Genomic DNA, 26,275 nt, shown 5'->3' with positions numbered 1-26,275 from the left:
GGGCCTAGTGTATTTGCGGTATGCAACCGGGTTATTCCAAAGTACCTGGAAAGTTATGTGCCCTCGTGGTTAAACTCGTGCTACCTCTTTGATTGCTTAGTCTTTTTCTCAAAACAACGAGAAACGAAATTTCCATCCAACTCCACTAAATTATCAGAAATTAATGGGATTTCATTTAAGGGAAACGTGCCAGGTTGCTAAAGCTATAATGAGGAAGTCATTGAATTAATTCACAGGTCAATATTCAGAAAATAAAATGATCTTATCGGGGGGCACGAGAAATACGCGCACTCGGCTGCTGCAGACCACGGCTGTGACTTCCGGCAAGAAGCTGCCTGCACGTCTTGTACTGCGGTTTTCCGTGGACTGTCTCTGGGCCCGTCACTGTGCTGAGAGCTCGGCAGTCTCGTCTCAGTGACTCTTCACCCTGTCCAAGCGGCAGGGTGACATGCGCCAGTGAGGAAGCAGGCTCAGATATAGTAACGAGCCCATGAAACCCCGTGATGAAGCTGCTAGAAAAAGCTAGAGTTGGGATCTGCACACAGGTCTTTGAGCCTCATCTCTTAAGCACCACACTATACTCTACACATCAGCCGGAAAGCCTGCTGAAAGTATCCAGCAGATCATGGCGGTCTTCACTTTAAAAGTTTTCCAAGGCTTCCCGTGATGCTGAAATCAAATCTGAGCTCCCCGACGCTGGCCCGTTGGCCCCACTGCCTGGCTATGCTCAGCCTGCCCCGCTCTTCCTCGTTCACAGGGCTTCAGCCCTCCTGGCCCCAGGGCCTTTGCACCTCCTGTTCTTCTGTCTCGAAAGTATCCATGGTATTGGGCACCCAGGGGAGGGTTCCGTAAGTATCTGCTATGTAACTGTGTTGAGCTTTGACCACAAAAACAACTGTGCCCTCACCAAGAAGAACCGGGAGAGAGAAGATATTTCCAGAGACCGACCCCATCTCAGAGCTCCTGCTGGTTGGCAAGCAGCTAACACTAAACACCAGACAGGGGCCTCTGCCTGAGAACTTATCATCAGGCAGCCCTTGGCCCTTCGTGCTGCCGCGTCTCGTGTGGGTGGTTGGCAGGATGGGCGGAAAGGGAGACTTGGCCCGTGAACGCTTTCAGAGAAGCACGCCACTTCCTCCAGGGGTCCAACAGTTTTCAAAGTTCTGACTTCATTCCAAAGTGCAGGTTAATTGGCAAATACAGTGGCGTTCCCTGTGCCCTTGTGTCTCGCGTTTGGGCTCGCTTTGCTTTTACTTAATTTGCTGTAATAGCGGCGGAAACTAATTTCTCGACTGTAAATATCACAGCTGTTGGGGAAAGCATTAATTGCGTGCTATCACGTTACCCTCCTTCCTTGGATCAATTTATGTGTAGTCTGTTTGCAAGTTCTGTTACGGTGCATATTAACAGAACACAACGGGAAATAATCTCACCACACACATTGGAGGCATTTGTACTGAAATGGCTGGATGGGTTGGGGTTTGAAAATATTCTTGTTTGCGGCAGACATTGAAAGAATGCTTTTTCAAAGCCCGACCCCAGAAGTCTTGACGCTGAGTGAAATATGGGTAATTTTTCTTTGGGGGGATCAATACAATAACTATTTTCAAAATGACTTTATATTGACGGAAAGGTCAGAAATGCCCTGGGCGTTGATCCCATGCCCGTAATCACTTTTTTGTTTAGTAAGTTAACCGCTCTGCCCACATCCAATGCAAAGAAATCCAGTTCATCATTTAAACGAAATGTTTTTTAAAGCATTGGACGTCCTCCCAGCCCTCACTGCCTGCCGGGGTCTCACAGGGAAATGCCCTTTCTTTGTCTAGGAAGTGGATCTCTACAGAATGAACAGCCAGGACAAGCTGGGCCTCACAGTATGCTACCGGACGGACGATGAAGATGACATTGGGATCTATATAAGCGAGGTATCGGGGCTGATTTTTTATAACTATCATAGCAAGAGAGTTGGTCTCTTTTTTGCCTTCTATGTGTTAACCAACCTTAACTCTGGCTCACGGAGATGTCTGTGGAAAGACGCAGACAGATTTCTTCGTCCCCTTTATCACGCTCCATGGAGTGACGTCTTTACATAGGGGTTAAGTCCTAATGTTGGCACATAAGACAAAACTACCCTTCAGAAGCCTGCAAATCGGCCATAAAATGGAGCCGTGTACATGGCTTCATGTGTTCAACCCCGAGGGAAGAGCAGATTCACATTTCCCTTCTCGTGTTCATTGAATGGGATGGGGGAGGGCATCACTTACACTTTTTAAAGTATTTCTGTGTCTGTTTCTCTTTTTTCTTTGCTTTTGGTGCGGTGTGTACAGTTGAATTCACGTAAGTTCAGTGCAATTTCAAAGTACATAGACGGAAGCTATCTTTATCTTCCCAGAGGAGACAATGCAAAGCAACTGATTTCAGGATGGATACCTTACCACGCACTGCCCTCTTTGCAAGCACAGAAACCCCATTTTGTCAGGAAATACAATCCATCCCCATGGGATGAATCAAGGGATGTGTCTGCTAGGCTTAATAATTATCCCTTGGGGTATACTTCGCCCACCAAGCTTAAGTTGGCCCATCATGACTGCATTTCGGGGGTGTCTCTCCCAAACTCAATCCCACTTGTCTCAATTATATTTCATTTTTAAAGTTACTTTCCAAACTTCAATATACCCATTTGGTAAAATAATTAAGTTGCTTTAATCATTTTCAAGGTTGCTAGCCCACATGATGAAGGGTACCCTTTAACCTGTTCTCCAGCACACTTTTGCTTTTCATTCCTGTGCGTGCAACAGGAGTCAGCTGTGCCTCTTCATCCCCTCAGGTCACCAGGGTCTGTGCACACTGCTGTGCAGCAGGGTTGCCGTGCAAGGATCCCGGAACACAGCCTGGAAAGGGCTTGGAAACAGATCAGTCCCTGTTCGTCTCCCTCTGCATGACCCTAAGTCTTGTTTATTTCGGCACAAAACGAAAACAGAGGGACGAGCACGACCATGTGTTAGAGGCAGACTTTGGAAAGGGCCGTTGTTTATTTTCGTGCGTGTTTAAGTTACCCCCTCGGTGCTGAGATGTCTGCTGTGTGTTTCAGATCGACCCTAACAGCATCGCGGCCAAGGATGGGCGCATCCGAGAAGGAGACCGCATCATCCAGGTAGGTCAGCTTCCTGTTTATCACTAAAGAGCAAACTGGTTCTCATTAATAGCTTTGGGGTGGAAATGCAGAAGTTAACAAACAGGGGGTCGCAAATATCGGGTGTGTGGTGAGGCCAGAGAAGGTGATGGCTGAAGTACAAGCCATGGAAAATACCTGGCAACAGGGTGTGTGAGGCGTGAGACAAACTCGAGAGGATGCCTGCCCCACCTAAGCAGGAAGGCTGCCCCAGTGCTTTGCAGCATATGAGCCAGCTCATCTCCTTTCCTTGCCCTTCTCTTTGGGCCACAGACAACACATCAGTGGGCCAGGTCAGGCCCACAGTTCTTGTGAAACAAAATAATGCTCATTTGAGCTTTCTCGGAGGGATTAATTTTGGACCGAACATTTCAAGTTTGAGCCATCTTTTAAACGCCATGCCTCAGCATTTAACTAGTATATGCCATGGCTTTTAAGAGAGGTTTCTTTATCTGTAAAGGATACCTGTTGCTCTTTCGAGTCAAACTGAGACCCGTCTTTTTTTCCCTTTAATTGTCTTTTAATTTAAGCTTTAATTATTTCTTTTAACAAATAACATTCTTTATTGAAGTACAGTTGATTTACAATGTTGCGTTAGTTACAGCTGTAAAGTGACTCAGTTATACATGTGTATACGTTCTATTATTTTCCATTAAGGTTTAATCACGGGAGATTGGGTATAGTTCCCTGTGCTACACACAGTGTAGGACCTTGTTGTTTATCCATTCTCTGTATATACCAGTTTGCCTCTGCTAATCCCAGACTCCCAATCCAACCCTCTCCCCCCCTCGTCCCCCTTGGCAACCACCTGTCTGTTCTCTGTGTCCGTGAGTCTGTTTCTGCTTCAGAAATAGGTTTATTTGTGTCATATTTTAGGTTTCACGTATGAGTGCCATCATAAGATAGTTGTCTTTCTCTTTCTGACTTCCTTCACTTAGTATGATAATCTCTAGTTGCATCCACGTTGCTGGAAAAGGCATCGTCTCATTCTTTCTTTTTGATGGCTGCGTAATATTCCATTGTCTGTATGTACCACGCCTTCTTTATCCATTCATCTGTCCATGGACGTTTAGGTTGCTTCCATGTCTTGGCTGTTGTAGCAAACAGTGCTTCAGTGAACACTGGGGTGCGTGTGTCTTTTGGAATTCATTATAGTTTTGTCTGGATATATGCCCAGGGGTGGCACTGCTGGATCACATGGTAAATTCTATTACAGTCTTTTTTAATCTCACAGAAATTGAGAGGCTCTGGTTCATGGGTAGAAGACTTAGCTTCTACCTCTGCTCATTCCTGTCTTGTCATTTCGAATCCACTGTGTTTAGACATATCACTGCCTACCTCCCTGCGAGTAATTTTCGTTTCCTTTTGCCACTGCTTATTCTTACACTTGCCCTGACTTCAGCCCGGACTGTCATTCCTGACGGGGCTGAACCCTCAGGAGTAACGGCCTTTTCAGTGGCTCTAGTTTTCCACTGGCATCTGCCCTTGGCCACGGAAGCACTGAGTTCCTTATCTGGCCCTCCCTGCCTGCCACACCTCCCCTCGTTGACCGAGAGCCATCACCCCCTTTGCTGCCCGTTCCTTCACTGGCATAGAGAGTCGAGGGCAGGCTCCCCTTCCAGCTCCACGGAACCATTGCCGTGCACCCTGGAGCTGAGACCTCCAGACCAGCAGAGCTCGAAGGTGACAGGACAGGAAGCCAGAATCCTGCCAGAGCGTGGTCAGGCGTGATGGTGAGAGACTCCCTCCCGCTTGACCTTGTGTCCCACCTTAAAACATTCAAGTGTGAAACTGGGAACACAGAACACGCTGCATAATTCCAGGACGTTCACATACAGCCCCCAGTGCTGCTTTTTTCTCCGATATTATCTGAAAATTAGCTGTAGTCACGCTTTAGTAGATTCCATTTAGACTCCTGCCTGAGTATATTCAATTACGTGTCATCAAATTGCTTAGATGTTTTCCCTCTTCACAACGCTGTGATTTTTCTCAGGGCTGCCTTTTGGAGTCCCAGCTACTTCTGCTCACGTAGCCTCCGCCTGGGCACTACGCCCGTGGGGGCTGTCATGTAGCCCAGAGACACTGTGTCAGTTTGAGCAAGGCCTTTCCTTCTGAAAACCAGTGTATTCTTTTCAAGCTGCCTGGAAGTTCTCTGTTCCAGCTGTGAGATGCAGGCCTGCAACAGTGCAGAATGATTCTGCACAACTTACTCATGCTCCTTGTCTACCCTTCCACCTTTTCCTTTTTAGATTAACGGGATAGAGGTACAGAACCGCGAAGAGGCCGTGGCGCTTCTAACCAGTGAAGACAACAAGAACTTTTCCTTGCTAATTGCAAGGCCCGAACTCCAGGTGAGTCAGCTTCCGGCACGTGCAGCTGGGTCTGTAGTTCTAAAATCAGTAACAAAGTCTAACGAAGTCCCTGGCCCTGCAGAACACTGCCCACCTATCGAATCTGAGCTTGAAGGGTACTCCGTACCCCGGAAAGGTAATCTGAGTTGCTCGGACTTCCAATCTGTTTCTCGTTTCGACCTTCTAAGGAGCGTGCTGACATCCACCCTGGCATTTACACCGCGAGCCCCGCACGTTCGTTAACACAGAGAGCATAATGAAAGAAAGGAGGAGGGAACATGAGGGCGTGGAGAACACAGCCAGGGTCATGCCCGTCAACATGTTTGACTTCCCAGGACCTGACCAGTATCTGTGTGGGTCTCATTTACAACCACAGCGTGTTAAGGAACGTACAGCATGACGATTATAGTTAAACTCCAGGTGCTCTCATCACCCAAAAAACAGTCACTGTGAGATACGTTAGTTACTCGACCGGTAATTATTTCAGTATGTCTATATGCACATCAAATCATCGTGACGTACATCTGCCACGTAGGACAGTTTTTACTGGAAAAAAAGGAAAGAAACTTTGGTCAGCAGACTCTTCCTTAAAGGGCCAAAGAAGAAGTAGGATGGGCTTTGGGAGCTGTGTATATGGTCTCCGGTGCCACTGCAGGGCAGAAGCAGCCGCAGACAATACGTAAACAAAGGGGCTTGGCTGTGTTCCAATTACACTGTTTTTAAACAAACAAAAATAGGCCGCAGGCCAGATTTGGCCCACGGGAGGTAGATGTCAGACCCCTGAGCGGTCTGCTTTCTTATGAGCATGAGAGAGAAGAGCCCTGATAAAAGTGATAGGCCTTGCCCAAGACTAACAAACGGCTAGGTTAGTAGAGCTACCTTTTTTTTTTTTGTCAGAAAGAATGCTTTCCGTACTGTAAGTGCCTTCTCGTGGGGACCTGCTAAACTTGTGTGCGGGCCGTCAAGCAGAAGGGCAGGCAGGGCTACGGCTCCTGGACGCCGCCCCTATACTCAGTGGCCTCCTTCACCGAAAGGAGCTAACCTGGGGGAAAGCGCCTCACCCTCCAACAGTAAAAGAGCAGACCGCAGCCCCGTCCATCCCCCGGACGTGTAGGCAGGGTGGGAGCTGTCTTCACCGTGAGCGTGGGGTAGTCGTCTGTCGTAGAGCAAAACGACAGGCAGCCTGCATTTCGATGACCCCCGGAGGGGGCCCCAGAAGTACTTCTCCCCAGGGTTACTGTCCTTTCTTAAAAATAAATACATAAAATGAGAGCGCAAGGAGCCTCAGCTGAAGGGCATGTGTGGGCGGCTGTCTCTCCCCAGCTGGACGAGGGGTGGATGGACGACGACAGAAACGACTTTCTGGACGACCTGCACATGGACATGCTGGAAGAGCAGCACCACCAGGCCATGCAGTTCACCGCCGGCGTGCTGCAGCAGGTACCACCCCCGCCAGCCCCTGCGCCCTCTCAGCAGCAGGGAAACCCGGCCCCACATCTCCCTCGGGATGCCCAAGCCCCTGAGCAACCCAGCTGCCGCCGGGAAGACGGCCAGGAAACTAACTCACGAAGTGCTTTTCTGTTCGCCCGAGTGAAAGGCAAGCCCGTAGTTTCCCTGACCACGAGAGTGCCGTGTGGCTTATAAAAGCAAAAGCAGTAATGCCCGGGTACCCCGACCTTCTGACACTCGTTTCGAAACCAAACCCCCCTGTGCCGGCATTAATAGATCACTAGAGCAGAGAAAGAAAAAAGTCATGTTTTCAAAAGCAAAGCAATTCCCTCTGTTTAACCTGAGCTGCTTGGCACCCTTTCCGTCCCCCTTCTATGCCACCACCATTGTCAGAGATACCCTAAGTGACTGCTAATCGAGGGCCTTAGGAGCTAAAAGGACATCACCTATGCCTCCTGCTTCCCGTGCGTGCACAGGGGTCCTCGAATGGCTGGAATCATTCGGTGAGGTAAGGTGACTACCGTCCTCCTTTCCCAGGTGCGGAAACTGAGGCCGAGAAGGAGGTTCAGTGGCTCCCCCAGGTCAGGCTGACCGGGTAGTTAACCCGTAGCTAATTCCCAGGCCCCCCTCCTACAGGAAGAGTCACACCTGGGAACTGCACCTCCGGCGCCCCTCACTGTGCCCGTGTGTTCTTGTTTTCTGTCGTGTAGAAGCACGAGGAAGACGGGGGAACCACAGACACGGCCACCATCCTGTCCAACCAGCACGAGAAGGACAGTGGCGTGGGCCGGACGGACGAGAGCACGCGCAACGACGAGAGCTCTGAGCAGGAGAACAACGGCGACGACGCCCCCGCGGCCTCCCCGCCACTGGCCGGGCAGAGGAAGCTCACGTGCAGCCAGGACACTCTGGGCAGCAGCGACCTGCCCTTCAGCAACGAGTCCTTCATCTCGGCCGACTGCGCCGACGCCGACTACCTGGGCATCCCAGTGGACGAGTGCGAGCGCTTCCGCGAGCTGCTGGAGCTCAAGTGCCAGGTGAAGAGTGCCAGCCCCTACGGCCTGTACTACCCGGGCAGCCCCCTGGACGCCAGCAAGAGCGACCCGGAGAGCGTGGACAAGGAGCTGGAGCTGCTGAACGAGGAGCTGCGCAGCATCGAGCTGGAGTGCCTCAGCATCGTGCGCGCGCACAAGATGCAGCAGCTCAAGGAGCAGTACCGCGAGCCCTGGATGCTGCACAACAGCGGCTTCCGCAACTACAACACCAGCGTCGACGTGCGCAGGCGCGAGCTCTCGGACATCACCGAGCTCCCCGAGAAGTCCGACAAAGACAGCTCGAGCGCGTACAACACAGGCGAGAGCTGCCGGAGCACCCCGCTCACCTTGGAGATGTCCCCCGACAACTCTCTGAGGCGAGCGGCCGAGGGCCCCGGCGGCGAAGGCGCCGCGGGGACCACCGAGGCGTACGGGCCGTCCCCAAGGAATCTGCTCTCCATCACGGAAGATCCCGAAGTGGGCTCTCCGGACTACAGCCCTTCTCCGGAAGAGCTGGACCCCAGCCAGGCCCTGGAGGGCAAGGAGAGGAAACCCAGCGACGAGGGCAGCGGGAGCCCCACCCCCAGCCAGAAGCTGGGCGGCGGCTCGTACCTGTCGCCCTTCCCGCACTCCCCCTACAAACACGCCCACATCCCGGCGCACGCGCAGCACTACCAGAGCTACATGCAGCTGATCCAGCAGAAGTCGGCCGTGGAGTACGCGCAAAGCCAGATGAGCCTGGTGAGCATGTGCAAGGACCTGAACTCGGCCAACCAGTCGGAGCCGAGAATGGAGTGGAAAGTGAAGATCCGGAGCGACGGGACGCGCTACATCACCAAGCGGCCGGTGCGGGATCGCCTGCTGCGGGAGCGCGCGCTCAAGATCCGCGAGGAGCGCAGCGGCATGACCACGGACGACGATGCGGTGAGCGAGCTGAAGATGGGGCGGTACTGGAGCAAGGAGGAGAGGAAGCAGCACGTGGTGAAGGCCAAGGAGCAGAGGCGGAGGCGCGAGTTCATGATGCAGAGCCGGCTCGACTGCCTGAAGGAGCAGCAAGGGGCCGACGACAGGAAGGAGATGAACATCCTGGAACTCAGCCACAAAAAGATGATGAAGAAGAGGAATAAAAAGATATTTGATAACTGGATGACGATCCAAGAACTCTTAACCCACGGCACGAAATCTCCAGACGGCACTAGAGTATACAATTCGTTCCTATCAGTGACTACTGTATAATTTTCCCTTCTGCATTATGTACATAAGAGAGAACACTACCGTTGAGGTAGCAATTCCTGCCTCGTTCAATGCGGCAAGCTTTTGTATATAAGATAAATAGTGTCATCATGTTTATAGTCGAAATCAGCGAGCCCTACCCACTCACTCTGGGTGTCGTCTTAGCTCTATTTTAAGCGGAGAAAAACCACCCGTAACTGTCTTGGAAGGCAATATTAACAAAACAGAGCTTTTTTTCAAATAGCAATGGTACTTTTTATATGCGTTACCTTTCACATGAAGTTTTTAAAATTTCAAAAAGCTCTTTTATTAAGCATACCTTCACAGAAGAATTTGTTTACACACTATATTCATATACGAAAGTTAAACACACTTTTTTTTTTGCCTGCCGAAAACTCAGATACGACTGCCAGTATGTATTTTTAATGGAACCCTACTTTATAATATGTGAGTGACCGTTTAACATTAGGTCAAAGCTTCAGCTCCAAAAACCACCAAACTCTGTGGTTCACGAGGTATACTACACATAAATTTAAACATTCTTCTCCTGGTTAAAGTTCCCAAAAGAGTGTAAAGGTTTTTAACAGAAGGCAAACTATAACACAGCTTCGTGGAAGTTTAAAGCATGTTTGCAGATACTGCAACCCGTTGGAGGACTTTGCATGTACAGGAAAGTTGTGGATGGAGACGGTTTGTGGAATTTTAAGTAAGTGCTCACTGTAGTAAACCTTTGCTTTGTAGATTCAAAGGGACAGACTTTTTCGAGCAAATTCAGAGAACCATGGTTAGTTATAAACAGTAAGTAAAATGAAGTTAAAATAAATTATTATTTTCTATTTGATATGTTTTGAAGTGATTCCTCATTTTGCAGTGGTGCCTATAAAATAAAAGCCTTTTGCAGTGTGTATTTTTTTTTTCCTTCATTGTATTACCTGCTGCCTCGGAAGAATTTGAGCATTTCAGGTCATCCACTACCTTCATTCTGCTCGGAATCCAAAGACAGGTCTGTTTGTTAGGAAAAAATCTAGCATTCGAATGACTGTCTGCCTTACAGAAAGCCTCAACTTGGCCCACTATGCTATAAACTGGAATAACTGAGCAAGTTTATCAACCAAGCTCGTGTTCACAACAAAACCCCTTTGGTTTACTGCCACCATTACTGCCTGTCAGTAATATCTAACAACATCTCTGAGTAGCGAGACCCAACTTTCCATTTCTAACATGCATCTGCAAAAGCCACAATATTTTCATAGAATAGCAAGGGTCACCAAAGTGGGTGGGCTTCAAAACTGGTATGTTTCACACCGCAGCAACCCACAGGATCCCAAATACTGAATTCACTACGAATTGTTCCCCCATGATAGCGTTCACACAGATGTCAGCTATAATGTCTACTAAAAAGACATATGTACATACATACATACACAAATGAACGAATGACTGGGATTACGAAAGGTATCATTTTCATTTGCTGTGATGCCAGACAGACACCTGGTTTTCTCACTGAAATTTGGATTGAAGTGGCCAGGTGTTTAGGTATCTGAGACTTAGATTCCTCCAACACACCCTGTTCGAACCCATATTCCTCCCTTGTGGCCAACATCTTAAGACTAGTCATTAGTAGTCGTACTTCCATTAGAACAAACTTAATGTAGATACGACACCGATATATTTATTCCTCACTATTAAGATATCTGTTCATAACCTCTTCCAGACCAGGCATCGCGAAGATAATTACACCTGCTGCCTTAGTGTTTGCAAAAGGTGGCCTGTTAGCACCATGGTTTTCCAATACTCTCCAAGTTCAACTTCCAACAGAATTGGATCCTTGGCTCCCAGGAGCAGCACCCCATCTCCAGCTCTCTTAACCTCACACCCTTTCTTGCTAGTTAGTGTGTCACCGAGAACCAACACCAATCAGATGAATTACAAATTGCGTCAAGAGGGCTCCCCTGGTGGCGCAGTGGTTGAGAGTCCGCCTGCCGATGCAGGGGACACGGGTTCGTGCCTCGGTCCGCGAAGATCCCACATGCCGCAGAGCGGCTGGGCCCGTGGGCCGTGGCCGCTGAGCCTGCGCGTCCGGAGCCTGTGCTCCGTGGCGGGAGAGGCCACAGCAGTGAGGAGCCCACGTACCGCAAAAACAAAACAAACAAAAACGCGGCAAGACATACACAGGTTGGGTATAAGACTAAGTGCGTGGGTTTCTTTGGAGAAATAGCCTTCCTGCCTTGTGTGTTCTCATTAAAGGCCAGAGGGGTGTACGTGGCTACAAGAGCAAAGATCTCCCACCTAAACAGTCATGTGCCATCAGGCTGAAGTTGAGGGGTTTCCAATCAGGGCTCCCTGGGTGCCTCTGGATTTAGGGGTCAGTCTGTGCCCCGTGTGAAACAGTGGAGGGAAATAAAAAGTAACATACATTCTAATCCCAATTCCGGACCCTTCAATTCCAACTTATTTTTTCAATCACTTTTTCATATGGATACACTTAGACCTAATTTGCAATGTCATATGAGGTTTCCCGAACCGAATTTAGCAAATCAACTCCTAAAAGGAGTCGGAAGAGACCTGAGAAATCATTTGATCAATGAGCAGGAGACTCAAGGAGACAAACGGTGGCTGCTTAATGAACAAACTGGGATCTGAATTCAGAACCCAACACCCGTTCCCATAGCCCTTATGGCCACTCCCACGGGGGAAAGGTCACTGTCAAGTGCACAGTTAACTTGAACGTATTCAGTCCTGTGCCCTCAACCAAAATATAAACACAGCTCACCAGTGGATGCCCTGGAGTGAACATCAGTCAGGAGACGTGAATCCCATTTTTCAGTGAGTCTGAGCCCCCAAGTGCCTCCGAGCACAGGCATTTCCTCAACAGGCGAGTTGAGGGATTTTCCTGGTTAACGGTGACAAGAGACGACGTACAACTTCCATCCTCCCAGATATGAAACCGTAGTTCCCACGTAAACAGAATTTCCCCTGTAGCCAACAGGGATTTCTACCACCACAGCTGCTTACACTGTCATTTCCTTGGCGCATTTAAGAACGTGATGGAAACTGGATTCTCCCCACAGGAAAATATACGTATGATACACAACACAAAAAAATTTGCATATAATTTTGGAGGCTTTATGTGCCCCCAAAATCCATTCATGGACCTCTTCTAAAGATACAAAAATCTCAAGTTTCGACCAACTGAATTTGATCGCTCTATATTTTTCACACTATCTTTAGGTGCATTTTATAGCACTCTTTGATTTCAATGACCATTTTAAATATCAAGGAGTACATTTTCCCCCATGAGACCCATATTAAAGCAATTAAAATTCAACAAACCACTTTACCTGTACTCTTCCAGTCGTGCTAACGGTCGTTTCTCCCAGGATTAAACCGATTTCCGAACTACGACGAGGAAAGAGTCCCGAGGCTCCGTAACAGCCACTCCACTGGATGGATGGCAACTTTATTCCTAAAATATAAAGGGAAAGAAATGAAAATTGATTGATCATCCAGTGCTACACTTTCCAGTACAGTAGCCACTGGCCACAGCTGGCTATTAAACACTTAAAGTATGGTGAGTCTAAATTGTACTGTTCTGAGAAAATGGATTTCAAAGACTTAGTGCTCCAAAAGAGAGATGATGTAAACTATTTCAAGAAGTCTATGCATGTTGAAATGTTAATACTTTGCATATCTTGGATTAAATAAAATAATTATACTTCATTTCACGTTTTTTACTTTTTTTTTTTTTTTTTTTTTTTTTTTTTTTTTGGTATGCGGGCCTTTCACTGTTGTGGCCTCTCCCGTTGCAGAGCACAGGCTCCGGACGCGCAGGCTCAGCGGCCATGGCTCACGGGCGCAGCCGCTCCGCGGCATGTGGGATCTTCGCGGACCGGGGCACAAACCCGTGTCCCCTGCATCGGCAGGCGGACTCTCAACCACTGCACCACCAGGGAAGCCCACCTTTTTTACTTTTTAATGTGGCTACTGGAAACATTTAAATCACAGATGCGACCCACATTTCATTTCTGTTGGATAGCACCAATACAGAGACCATCAGGTGTGGGTGTGCAAAACACGGGACCTCACGATCTCACCAAATCCATAGGGCAGTTCTGCCAGGCAAAGGGCCTTATCACCAGTTCACATTCAGACTAAGAACCTTGCCCAGATGAGTGTAGAGATGTGATTTGAATTTGCATCCTCCTGACGCCAAACCCTTTACCTTTCCCAACTCTGCCTCCACGGGCTTCTCAAGCAGTGACTATTAAGTCCGTTTGCATTATGCTACTCTTTGTAACCTAGTCATGATTACGATGAAAGAAACTGCTTCAAAGTGACAGGCATTTCACTCAGTTCCCTTTTGAGTTTTAAATGACAAAATATCCTAACACTCCTGGCAAAAGCATACGACAGCGTATAAAAATCTAGGAACTGGGGGCACTAATTAAGCTTTTCATCTTTTAAATGAAAACAGGAGACTCCAAATACAAGAACCACAAATGTGACGAGATAGAACTCTACATTGCCTAGGGAATAGGAGTCAGAGAACTCATTAGGATTGTAAACTAAAGTATGAAAATTAACCAAGTAATTATCTAGTTGTAGCCTTAGCGGTAGGTTACAGGTTACTTGTTAGCAAGATTGCCCAGAACCAAGGAAGCAAACACAATTCTGCCAGAAGCAACTGCAACTCCCACTTCTTTTTCTGTTTCCCAGTTGTTTGAAGCACACTAGGATATCTGCAGAGCATCAACTAATTAAAAAGAAATCATTAAAACGGAGATGAGATGCAAGAGTTCTCACGGCAACCGCTGTACTCTTCAATTTTGATTAAATGTGAATTCCCGAAAGCAGCTAGAAAACAAAGTGTGGTTCCTGGGGTTTCATTCAGATGGGTTTTTCTGATTACATGATCCATTTTCCTTTAGCTTCCAGTTTAAGCTAATCCTAAAAGGGCACGGTCCGTGGGGGCATGTGCTTTGCCTATAACGAACATGGTTTTTGCCTTTCAGTGGCGGAACGCTGACCACATGCACTCAGCATCTTTTTAAAATGAAAAATGAGGAATTAATGATCCTTCCTTGAATTGGGGCTATTGCAAACTTAAACTTGCTTACCAATGCAGTGATTCTTGTCAAAAGCCCAATGAAACTCCCTAGACGTCTGAGTCTCTCGAAAACACATTAGGATCACGTTGACTCGTGCATTCATTCCTCCTCCTCAGCTGCCAGCCCAAACGGTATGGGTCTGATTTAGCACTTTTAGCTCTGAAGAATCATGATCACCTCTATGCCCTAGGCACTGTGTCAGAAGCCAGGATGGATTTGTTCAGCCAGGAGTTTTTGTGCCCACTGTGTTCAGGGCCATGAGTTCTCATGGAGCTTACATCTAGTGGGAAAGAGAATAAAAATCCAGTCATCACACAAATACTTTTAAAATGTCAACAAGGTTAGAGTGGGAGAGGGGACGACGGACCGGAGAGCTAGTGCCATGGATTTCAGGGAGAGTCTCTCACAAGAGTCATGGTTGAGCTGAGAGCCAGTGGATGAATGTGAGTTAACTAGGAAAAGACAGAAGTGATATTCCAAGCCACTCAAACAGCACGTGCAAAGGCCCTGTGGTGGGAGAGACATGGTTTATTTAAAACAAACCGAAAAGACAGCCAGTGTGGCTTGAGCGCATAAAGCAGTGGAAGAGAGAATGTTGTGTAGTAAGAGTGGGGGGACAGGAGAGAACCAAACACTTGACCATAAATCCCTATTCAATATGGCCGACACTTACGGAGCACCTAATATGTTAGAAACCATGCTAAATGTTTTACTTGCTTAACCTTAAATTGCCTGTGAGATGGGTGGGTTTATTATCCTTGTTTTGCAGATAAGAAAACAAAGAAGACTTAGGGAAGCAACTCACTCAAATTGAAAGAGATGTACAGGCTCAGGGGCAAAGTGAGACCAGTTCTTTGTACCCACACTTCATCACTGGCCTGGGAAGCAGCATCTCCATGACAGGGGCTCATGGGTTTTCACTCTGGGGGAGGTTCATACCTAATTGACTGTTTCTTAGCTCAAGCTACCCTAACAAAATACCACAGGCTGAGTGGCTTAAACAACAGGAATTTATTTCTCACTTCCAGTCTGGAGGCTGGAAGTCTAAGGCCAGAGTGCCGGTATGGCTGGGTTGTGGTGACCCCTCTCTTTCTGGCTTGCAGATGGCTGTCTTCTTGCTAGGTCCTCACACGGCAGAGAGAGAGAAAGCTCTGGTCTCTCTCTCTTCTTTCACAGACTCTAATCCCATCGTGGGGGCCCCACCCTCATGACCTCATCTAAAACTAATTAACCCCCCATGGTCCCACCTCCAAATACCATCACATTTGAGGGTTAGGGCTTCAACACATGACTTTCGGGGCACACAACATTTCATCGTTAAGAGTCTGGATAACCTGCCACCCTTTTCATCCTCTGCCTTTTTCCAGCCCAAGGATAAATCTGTTTATAACCATGTTGCTTCCCATTTCTATGCCATGACAGGTGATAAGCTTAATAAGCTTACTCATCACTTCTACAAAGTGCAAATTGGCTTCTGGCTAGAACATGTTTCTCCATCCAGGGCTCCACTTGCCATCACCCATCATGCACACACAGATCAGGAGCTTAGACAAAAAGTGAGTTTCCTCCTCCCTTCCTTTCCAGCGAAAGCTTTTCCTACCAGTTTTTACCACTGTCCAGAGGAGGAGTACCTGATCTGATGAAATGGTCTCATCACATGCATAATGAAGAAGGAAATTTCGTTTCAGGGCCACACAGCTTCTCTAAGTAGGCAGGCTCCTGAATGGTCCCCTGCTGTATAAACTAATGTCAATGACTCCTGTCAAACAGGGAGGCTTTCCAACCCCTGCTGCCACCCAGTCAGCTCTTCCTGCCTTCATAAATGATCTCCAAAGTGCTGTAAGCAGAGGACACAAGGTCCCAAAGGCCCATCCACCTCCAGAAAGAAGTTTCTCGGTGCCAATGGACTGCATAGAGGGGCTGAATAAATCCTAATTACATACTATTTAAGCTTTTCCATTTTCTGAGAAGCAGGGTGTTTGAGGCAAGGAATGTTGACTTTGCAAATGCCTAACCTTTACCCAGAATGAACAAACAAAACCTGCCCACTTGGTTTTTGAGTTGAGTCTTAGGGACAAGGGGTATTGGGGGCTGATGGAAAAATGAGCTTCTAAGAACCCCCTTCAGTCTGACCTGAGCACTGTTGCCAGTACGTATGGACTCTATTTCCTTAAGTACATGGGCATGCCCGCTTGCTGGATTCCAAGCCAACATTTTAAGCGGTACTTCCGCGGGGAGACTTATACATGACCAATTTTTAGCTGAGTTTTAAATCTTCTGGCTCTGGTTGACCCAGCCTTTCCAGGAATGTGACCTGGTTTCTATTTTCCACTCCATTAACCCTTTTGCTTTTCCCTCCTCCTTACCAGAATCACTTCTTTAATATCTACCTTATGTACCATGATCTCATTTTCCTTATGAGCAACAAGCACAATTTATAAGCCAGGCTTGGAAGTCATTCCTTCATTTAGCGTCAAGCGTAATTCCAAAAGAAGTATATACTGTGGTGTGTAGTTTTACATTTTGTAACAAGGCCACATATTAACTGTGTTTCTTAAAACCCACGAGAGCTCAGCGAATCCTCATCCTATATAGAGAGAAGAGACGTGCAAGTATGATAGATCCACTACCAGACTCAATGAGCATGTTCAAGGTCCACAGGGTAAGCCAGGACACCTGCCTCTCAAAGTAATGCCTTGGGAGGTGTGAGCAATCAAAACTCCATAGCAACCAGCCGGTAACTCATGTGATACCAAAATGCTTCAGTGCTATTTAGTTTTTAACAAAGAGGCACATGTAAAGTGCCAGAGAAAGCAGACAATTTTGCATATAATTCAGGGGATTCACAGAAGCAATGTATCAGTACGATCTTAAGCAAAGATGTGATAAATGTTGACTTGATCTCCGAGTCCAAGGAAACCTCAGGTCATCTTCATGAGCTTGGACTTGGCAGCGGAGTCTCAGATGTGATACCAATGCATGAACAACAAAAGAAAAACAGACAAATTGGACTTTATCAAAACTTGAAACTTTGTACACCAAAGGACATTATTAAGAAAGCGAAAAGACACCCTACAGAATGGGAGAAAGGATGTGCAAATCATCTATGTGATGTTTACTGTCTACAATCCATAAAGAAATCCAGTCATGTTGGATAGGGGCCCACCTTAATCCAACTCATCAACAAAAAGATAACTCAATTTAAAAACAGGCAAAGGGGGCTTCCCTGGTGGCCAGTGGTTGAGAGTCCGCCTGCCGTTGCAGGGGACACGGGTTCGTGCCCCGGCCCGGGAAGATCCCACATGCCACGGAGCGGCTGGGCCCGTGAGCCATGGCTGCTGAGCCTGCACGTCCGGAGCCTGTGCTCCACAACGGGAGAGGTCACAACAGTGAGAGGCCCACGTACCGCCAAAAAAAAAAAAAAAAAAATGTTAAAAATAAATAAATAAAAACAGGCAAAGGACTTCAGGTGACATTTCTCCACAGAAGATACACAGCTGACCAATATGCACATGAAACGATGCTCAGCGTCAGTAATCATTAGGGAAAAGCAAATCAGAACCATAACGAGAAACGACCTCACATCCACTAAGAGGGCTGCTATCAGAAAAACGGAAAATAACAAGTGTTGGAAAGGAGAGAAACCGGAACCCTTGTACATTGTTGGTGAAAATGTAAAAATGCTAGAGTGGCTCTGGAAAACAGTTTGGTGGTTTCTCAAAAATTAAATGTAGAATTACCGGATGATCCAGTCATTTCACGTCCTGGAATAAACCCAAAAGAATTGAAAGCAGGGACTTGAAAAGATATTTTTAAACTAATGTTCATAGTAGCATTATTCCCAACAGCCAAAAGATGGAAACAACATGAGTACCCATCAAGAGCTGAACAAAATGGGGTGTAAACATACCGTGGAATATTATTCAGTTATTAAAAAAAGCAATGATGTTCTGATACACATCACAACATGGATGAAACAAGCCAGACAAAAAGAGACAGATGTTGTATCACTCCAGTTATATGAAATATCTAGAATAGGCAAATTCAGAGAGACAGAAACTTAAGTGGTTACCAGGGGCTGGGGGGCAGAGGGATGCAGAATTACTGCTTAATGGCTACAGAGTTCCCGTTTAGAGTGATGAAAAGGTTTCGGAAACAGGTAAAAGTGATAGTTGCACAACAGTGTGAATGTACTTAGTGCACTGAATTGTGCACCTAAAAATGAGATTAAAATGGCAAATTTTATGATATATATTCAGATATAGGTACACACATGAGTATGTAAATAATCACAATTAAAAAAATAACTCACGTCTTCTAACATCTCAAACCAAATTCCCTTTGGCTTCTTGGGTGTGTAGATTGTTACCAGCATTGAGGAGAGCTGCACACACACCCCCGCAATCAGAAAATGAACACAAGTGCCACATTTTATTTGCAGTCCTAGGGGGTCCACAGTTTTTGCGGAAGTCCTCCCAGATACTGGCGTTGGATCTCATCTGAGGTAGAATGGATCCAAAGCAAAAGGAAGCTGGTGACCCTTCATTTGTGCTGAGAATGCTTTTACGATTTGGGTGCCCAGGAAACAAATTATACCTATGTCTCCTGGGCCTAGGGACTGCTCGGGCCATGGGCCATGCCTACCTTAGTGCTTCAGAATTGTATATTTGTGCCCCCCAAAATTCCTATGTTGAGACCTAATTCCCCAAGGTGACGTACTAGGAGGTGGGGCCTCTGGAAGTAGTTAGCTCAGGAGGCCGGAGCCCTCATGAACGGGATTAGTGCCCTTATAAAAGAGGCCCCGCAGAGAGGCCTCCCCCACTTCCACCATGTAAGGAGACAACAAGAAGACAGCCATCTGCAACCCAGAAGAGGGCCTTCCGCCCCAAACCTGAGCTTGCTGACGTCCTGATCTTGGACTTCCAGCCTCCAGAACTGTTAGAAATAAATTTCCGCTGTTGATAACCACCCAGTCAATAGTATTTCGTTACAGCAGACAGAATGGACTAAGACACTTCGTTTCTCTCGCAGGACTCATCAATTACAAATGGTGCCAAATAATACCAAAACGCTTTTCAGAAAACTCCTTAAGATGCCAGATGGGAGGTACAAAGACACTTGGGGCTCTTCTGTAACTGGCAGGTCTGTGTCCAGGCATAAAGAAGGCTGGCCTCTTGTTGCCTCTGTGGGGAGATTTCATAGCACAGACTTCTCTCTAATCTAAAAAATGTAGGCACGAAGATAACTCTCAACAAGGGTTATCTCACTGCCCAAATTCTGGGAGCTCTTTTTAAAACAGTCTGGGGCTTCCCTGGTGGCGCAGTGGTTGGGAGTCCGCCTGCCGATGCAGGGGACACGGGTTCGTGCCCCGGTCCAGGAAGACCCCACATGCCGCGGAGCGGCTGGGCCCGTGAGCCATGGCCGCTGAGCCTGCGCGTCCAGAGCCTGTGCTCCGCAACGGGAGAGGCCACAGCAGTGAGAGGCCCACGTACCGCAAAAAAAAAAAAAAAAAAAAAAAAAAACAGTCTGGATGCTTAAATGTCACGAGGTCTCCGATTGCAATCTCCCTCACACCGCCCATCCCATACGTGTGGACACCCACCATTCCCCGATCTCTCACTTGCCTGCTCTACAATCTTACCCCCTTGAGGCATAAAGAATTGTTTTCACTTCAGTAATCTGACTGAACACCTGAGGTTTTCACTGGGGATGACAAGCTAACCCAGGTTCTACCCGTCCCACCTGCCAAGATTTCTCATGGATCGTGGAAGTGGCGAAATGAAGAAGGGCAGACACAGGGAGGAACAGCAAAGGGAGCTTCTCCTTGCTGCCTGCCGGCCTTCACTCCTCCTCAGTCCTTCAAGTATCTACGGAGCACCTACTGTGTGCTGGTCACTCTCCTGGCACCAGGGCTACATTGGGGATAAGACAGAGATGACTCCCCCCTCACAGAGTACCCATTCCGCCGGGGGGAGGGAAAAAAAAAAAAAGCACAAGTAAACAAAGAAAAAGACTTGCAAATCATGTTAGGCAAACAAGCACTGGTCTGAGAGGAGCGTTACCCACTAAACCAGTGGTTCTCAAAGTGGAGTCCCCGGACCAGCAGGACCAGTAGCACCTGGGATATTATAGGAAATGCAGGTTCTCGAGCACCACCCAGACCAACAGATCCAGACACTCGGGGGCCACGCGGTCTGTTTTTTCAAGCCCTTCAGATGACTCGATGCATGCCAAAGTTTGAGAAACACTGCAAATAAACAGAATTTTGACTGTTTGGGTTGTGAAGGTTTTTGTTTGGTTGGTTGTTTTTATCCTTAATTCTTAGAACAGTCCCTGGACAAAGTAGGGGCTTTATAAAATATGTCGAAGGGACACTCAGTTGGGTTATTGTACTTTACGCTGAAAAAGACCACTCTAAACACCTAAGCTGAGATCTGAAGTTTGAGAAAGAGACGGCCATGCAGAGTGTAGGCCAGAATCTTCCTAGCCAACTAGAACTGCAAGTGCAAAAGGCCTGGGGTAGGAAAAAACTTCCTATGGAATCAGACTGCCCGACAGGCCATGCCTTGCATCTTACGAGTCCCATCTCTGACTGTGGGATCCAGAGTCTTCCCTTCTCAAGGAACACAAAGGTAGATCTCCTCTTAGCTTAACGAGCAGGTGAAAAACCTACGCTTCTCTGTGAGCACGACTGCCTTTCTCGTTTGGCGGCACGTGTAAACCCACCAAGGAGGGCCTACTGAAGCCGAGGCCATCGTTTACAGAGCCTGGCTGGGTCTCCCCTCAGGATGGACTCTCAGTGACCTTGGACAAAGGGGCTCCCAGGTGTCACCCAGTAAGCAAGGCGGGAGACCCTGGGCAGTCTGACTTTCTACACTCTATTCTGAAGCAGCTGAGTTCTCTTCACTTCAAGACAATAAACAAAGAATGCTCCCAGACAAATTCAAGGCGGCTTCATAAAAAGGACATGAACGGCGGCAAATAAAAGAAAGCAATGACAAACACGACTGCAGTGATTCAAGGTGCCTGGGGCCAGAGGGATGGGTTGGGGCCAAATCGAGGCTGCTACTCAGGACACTGTAAAGACCCAGTTCCGGTGAGCACAACACACAATGCCAGCCGGCCTGAGAGACTCCGAGGACGCCGCTCCCCTCCTCCCCTGAATTCACCTTCATCCAGGAAAAAGATGCCATCTTTGCTCTAATTACATCCATTGGGAAATTTTCCTTTTTTTGTTGTTTTTTTAATGTTAAAAAGATTCCTGCAGAATATTAACATAGATACTTTTTAAAGTTATAAAGGGGGAAAGATGTGCTGTAGATGTCTTTAAGATACCCACAACATTTTTTCAGTTATAGGACCGTCAGATCTTAGATGATGGGCTAGAGAACTTTTTCAGTAAATATCTTAAGATATGTGGGCCCAGACACAAAATCAAGGACATTAAGTAGGTACTTACATAAGAAGAGAAAAAACACATTTCCACAACTTTCACTGATGAATTTCAAAGTATATGAGAACAATTTTTAGTAATATAGGTCTACTAATGAGAAGAAGGGAATTAGGGTGTGGAGGGGTAACATTTTGCTTACTTGGGGATCAAAGTTATTATAAATGTTCCTATCATCAAATCGATTACAAATATGTATCAGGGAAAACCATTCTTCCCTCGTGGACTGTACAAAAACAGATGGCAGGTTGGATCTAGCTCATGGGCCCTAGTTTGCTCATTTCTAGCTGAGACCCTGTGTTAGTCAAGATTCTTCAGAGAAGCAGAACCACTGTGCACATGTGTCTGTGTGTGTGTGTGTGTGTGTGTGTGTGTGTGTGTGTGTGTGTGTACACATACGTATGGATGAATAGATGAACATAGATAGAAAGGTATTTTTTTTTAATAAGGAATTGGCTCACACAGTTATGGAGACAGGCAAGTCCCAAGGTCTGCAGGGTGAGTTGGTGAGCTGGAACCCACGAGAGACAGTGGTGCAGTTCTAGCCCTAACCCTAAGGCTGGTCGGCTCGAGACCCAGGAACTGCTAAAGTTTCAGTTTGAGTCCAAAGGCAGGAAAAAGCTGATGTCCAGTCCAAAGGCCATCAGGCAGGAAGAACTCTCTCTTACTTGAGAGGAATGGCAACCTTTTGGTTCTATTCAGGACATCAGGTGAGTGGATGAGGCCCACCCACATTGGGGAGAGGAATTTACTCTACTCAGCCTGTTGATTTAAATATTCATCTCATCCAAAAACACCTTCACAGGAATACCCAGTATAATGTGTAACCGAATAACGGGGCACCCCATGGCCGAGCAAGTGGACACATAAGGTTGAGCATCACAGACCACCACCATCCATATCTTCGGACTCCTCACGAGACCAAGGTTCCAAAAATCAAGCCTCCTTCTCTCTTCCCACAGCCCCAGGTGCCAGGAAGTGGCTGGAAAACTGCCGTGGATGCAATGTAACCTGCTTTCCTAAAACTGAGAGTTGTGTGTGGCTCTAACTACACCTGGACAGGTACAGCTCCATGATGCAGGTGGAGGATCTGGCTTTGTCCAGCTGGGGACCAACACGTCCCTGGAGATGCCACGACTGCCTGCATCCAAGCCATTCTCAGGCACACATGCGTCTCCTAGACTCCCTGAGGGGCCATTTCCCCTTCCCCGAGCTCCCCTTCCTTCACACCCTGGGCGGAAAACAAATTTCTGAGTGCACTGTATACACACAAATGTCTTTCGCCTTTATTTCTGACTTTGGTCCAATAGAAGCTATTCTGTACTTCCTGCCTGAACTGCTCTGAGAAACTTCCTCAATAATCCGTCAGCTCCCAGCACATATTATGGCCTGACTCGAATGTGTAAGAGCCTCTGCCAGAGAGGTCGCAAATGCTTTGCCCTTGATTTTCCTGTCTGGCCTCTGCCTACCTCCCTGATAACAGATTCCTCTCGAGGAAATGAGTCCTGAGTGGCTTGAGCAGGAAAACAAGAGGGAAATGACTGGAAATATGGTTGGAGAGGTCAGGGGAGGCACCTGGGAGGAGTGTCTCTAGGGAAGTGGGGTGCTTTTCATAAGGATTTGATGAGATGACGGAAGCAAACCTAACTGATGCTCTGTAAGCATGAAATGAGTACTACGTCCCAAATATTTGAGGCTTCCGGTGCTGTGTCTACCACACTCTCCCACAGGTCATGGCACGGCAATGTTAACAGCCCCCCTTCCCCCAGCTTCCAGCTGGAGTGAGGGATGCCATACTGTCATCACCATCCCGGTGTTCCCTCACATTCAAAGTTACGGTTGAACTATGCCCTGCCCCCCCCCGCCCCCCGTAATAACATGTGGAAGTCGTAACGCCAAGCGCCTGAGAATGCGAACTTATTTGGAGAAAGGGTCTTTAAGGAGGTCATCAATTTAAAATGAGATCCTTAGTGTGGCCTCTAATCCACTATGACGGATGTCCTTATAAAAAGGAGAAATCTGGAGACAGACACACCGAGGGAAAAGGCCATACGAAGATGAAGACAGAGATGGAGCTGATGCTTCTACAAGCCAAAGGATGCCAAAGATTGCCAGCAAACCACCGGAAGCGAGGAGAGAGGCCTGGAACTGACTCTCACCCACGGCCCTTGGAAGGAACCAAATCCGCCAACATCTTGACCTTTAAACTTCTAGCCTAGAACTGTGAGAGAATGAATTTCTGTTCTTCCCGTCACCCAGCTTGTGGTATCTCATTACATCAGTCCTGGCAAACGAGCACACTGAAGCACAGAACACGGAGGAGAACGGGGCCCTGGCCTCCCTTTTTTATTTTTTTTTTTGCGGTACGCGGGCCTCTCACTGTTGTGGCCTCTCTCATTGCGGAGCACAGGCTCCGGACGCGCAGGCTCAGCGGCCATGGCTCACGGGCCCAGCCGCTCCGCGGCAGGTGGGATCTTCCCGGACCGGGGCACGAACCCGTGTCCCCTGCATCGGCAGGCGGACTCTCAACCACCGCGCCACCAGGGAAGCCCTGGTCTCCCTTTATAGTGAAGTTTCCTATTGCTCCACTTGCTTCCTCTCAGGTAGGATCACTGCATGGTTTTTGAGTGCCTATGTAAAAGTTAAATAAAATCAGAGCCCGTTTCCAAGGAGCCAGGTAGAGGCGTCACCCCTGGGTCAATATGTGAGAGGAAGATGGGGTGGAAACTGGCAACATCAAGTCTCCAGACAAGAAGCAGGTGGCCCAGATTTCCAATGTTAGATGACCAAGAAGACAGAGGAGCAGCTGGTCCCTCCCCTAGGATTTCAGGGCTCAGAACAGCTACTGGGCCTCTGGCCCACCCCAGAGCTGCCGGAAGGCAGCTGGAGCAACGGGAGGTTTTCCTTCCCTCACCTCTGATCCTGGCAGCCTGGCCCAGCTACACAAAGGCCTCAGAAGCAGGGGAGAGAAGACATTTCACGGAGGCCCCAGAAGGGGCACACATCCTGGTGGGGAAGGACGGAGAGTGAGGGAGCCTCGGCTGAGACGACTCACGCAGTCACCCCCAGCAAGGCAGCTGGTGGTCAAACCTCCAACACTTCATAAGGATTCTTCTAAACAGAAGCCATAATTCGAGTCTAGCTCTGCTCAAAGGGTCAACAGCACAATCCTGAATCTTTTCAAAGTATCAGTTTACCAAGATGCTAAGAAGTATTATTCATGAAAACGTTCCATATTCTGAAAGGAATATGGATACGTTGGATTAAACCAAGTGAAACGTTATTTCTTGACTGCAGGACTCTGCAGTGACTTTGATATGACATGGTACTTCATCAGTCTCCAGAAAAAAGAAAGAAATATAACCACTTGTGTGTGGAATCTAAAATATGACACAAAAGAACATGTCTACAAAACAGACTCACAGACACAGAGAACAAACTTGTGGTTGCCAAGGGGGAGGAGGGATGGGGGAAGGATGGAGTGGAAGTTTGGGATTAGCAGATGCAAACTGTTATATATAGAATGGATAAACAACAAGGTCTTACTGTACAGCACAGGGAACTATATTCAATATCCTGTGATATATCATAATGGAAAAGAATATGAAAAAGAATGTATATATATGTATAGCTGAATCACTTTGCTGTACAGGAGAAATTAACACAACACTGTAAATCAACTACACTTCAATGAAATAAATTTTTTTAAAAAAGAAATATAACCAACAAAGATTCCAATTTTATTTCATTACCAACTTTTTTTTTCATCTTGAACTTCTTTTCACAACACCCCATCACATCTCTGAGAACTACTTACTAAGGAAAGTAATTGGAAAATGCTGGTAATGAGCTTTGCAGTACGGATAGAGAGACACACGGAAGAGAAAGCATGAAGTCAGCCAATATAAAGCCAGCCAGACCGAGGCCCATGGCACCCGTGCAGAGGAAGGAAAAGTTAGTCACTGCCCTTTTCGCCTCATAGGTCCCTACCTGGGGCAGAAAGAGCTGGTGTCTGTAGGAAACATCCTCCAGTTCTCCCACACCAAGGAATCAAACTATCATTTGAAGATTCGTTAGGCAGTAAGAGCAAGCAATTATTCCAAGCAGAAAAACTCAAAAAGCTTAAAATATGATTAGCTTTGCTGATAAGAGCAAGGCATGGAGGTGACCATAAATCGTTGATAACAGCCTTCTGCAGGCCTATCAGCTGGTGCAACAGGATCAGGAAACGGAAACTGAATTCTTTGCTACGAGTCCATTAAAGACGCCTTCTAGCCTAGGGCACACAGATAACCGGCCTCTACCTGGAAGCCTCAACAAGATAGTCGAATAGGTTTTATCAGGTCTTCAGGCCATGCAGTCATAGAATTATAGAGTTGGAAGCTTTCTCAGTCTAACCTTCTCACTTTAAAGTTAAAGAGACTTAGCCCAGGGCTTCCCTGGTGGCGCAGTGGTTGAGAGTCCGCCTGCCGATGCAG

General features: G+C 47.4%; 1 protein-coding gene across 2 annotated transcripts in view; it reads left to right on the top strand.

Annotated features, from left to right (window-relative positions):
- Positions 1 to 10,138, top strand: part of PDZRN3 (PDZ domain containing ring finger 3) — a gene marked incomplete at its 5' end in the record, with an annotated part of 246,703 nt that extends 236,565 nt beyond the window's left edge. For both annotated transcript variants that reach the window (XM_082663476.1, XM_082663477.1), the window contains 5 exons: positions 1,827 to 1,925; positions 3,092 to 3,154; positions 5,422 to 5,523; positions 6,847 to 6,963; positions 7,683 to 10,138. In XM_082663476.1, the coding sequence (XP_082519602.1) occupies positions 1,827 to 1,925; positions 3,092 to 3,154; positions 5,422 to 5,523; positions 6,847 to 6,963; positions 7,683 to 9,242 (1,941 nt within the window). In that variant the 3' untranslated portion in view covers positions 9,243 to 10,138. The remainder of the gene's footprint in view (positions 1 to 1,826; positions 1,926 to 3,091; positions 3,155 to 5,421; positions 5,524 to 6,846; positions 6,964 to 7,682) is intronic.
- Positions 10,139 to 26,275: the final 16,137 nt, after the last annotated feature.

Source organism: Grampus griseus (assembly GCF_964374135.1).
Source record: "Grampus griseus genome assembly, chromosome: 10".
Classification (NCBI taxonomy): Eukaryota; Metazoa; Chordata; class Mammalia; order Artiodactyla; family Delphinidae; genus Grampus; species Grampus griseus.
The sequence above is the reverse complement of the archived record's forward strand: the minus strand, read 5'-3'. Positions and strand labels throughout refer to the sequence as shown.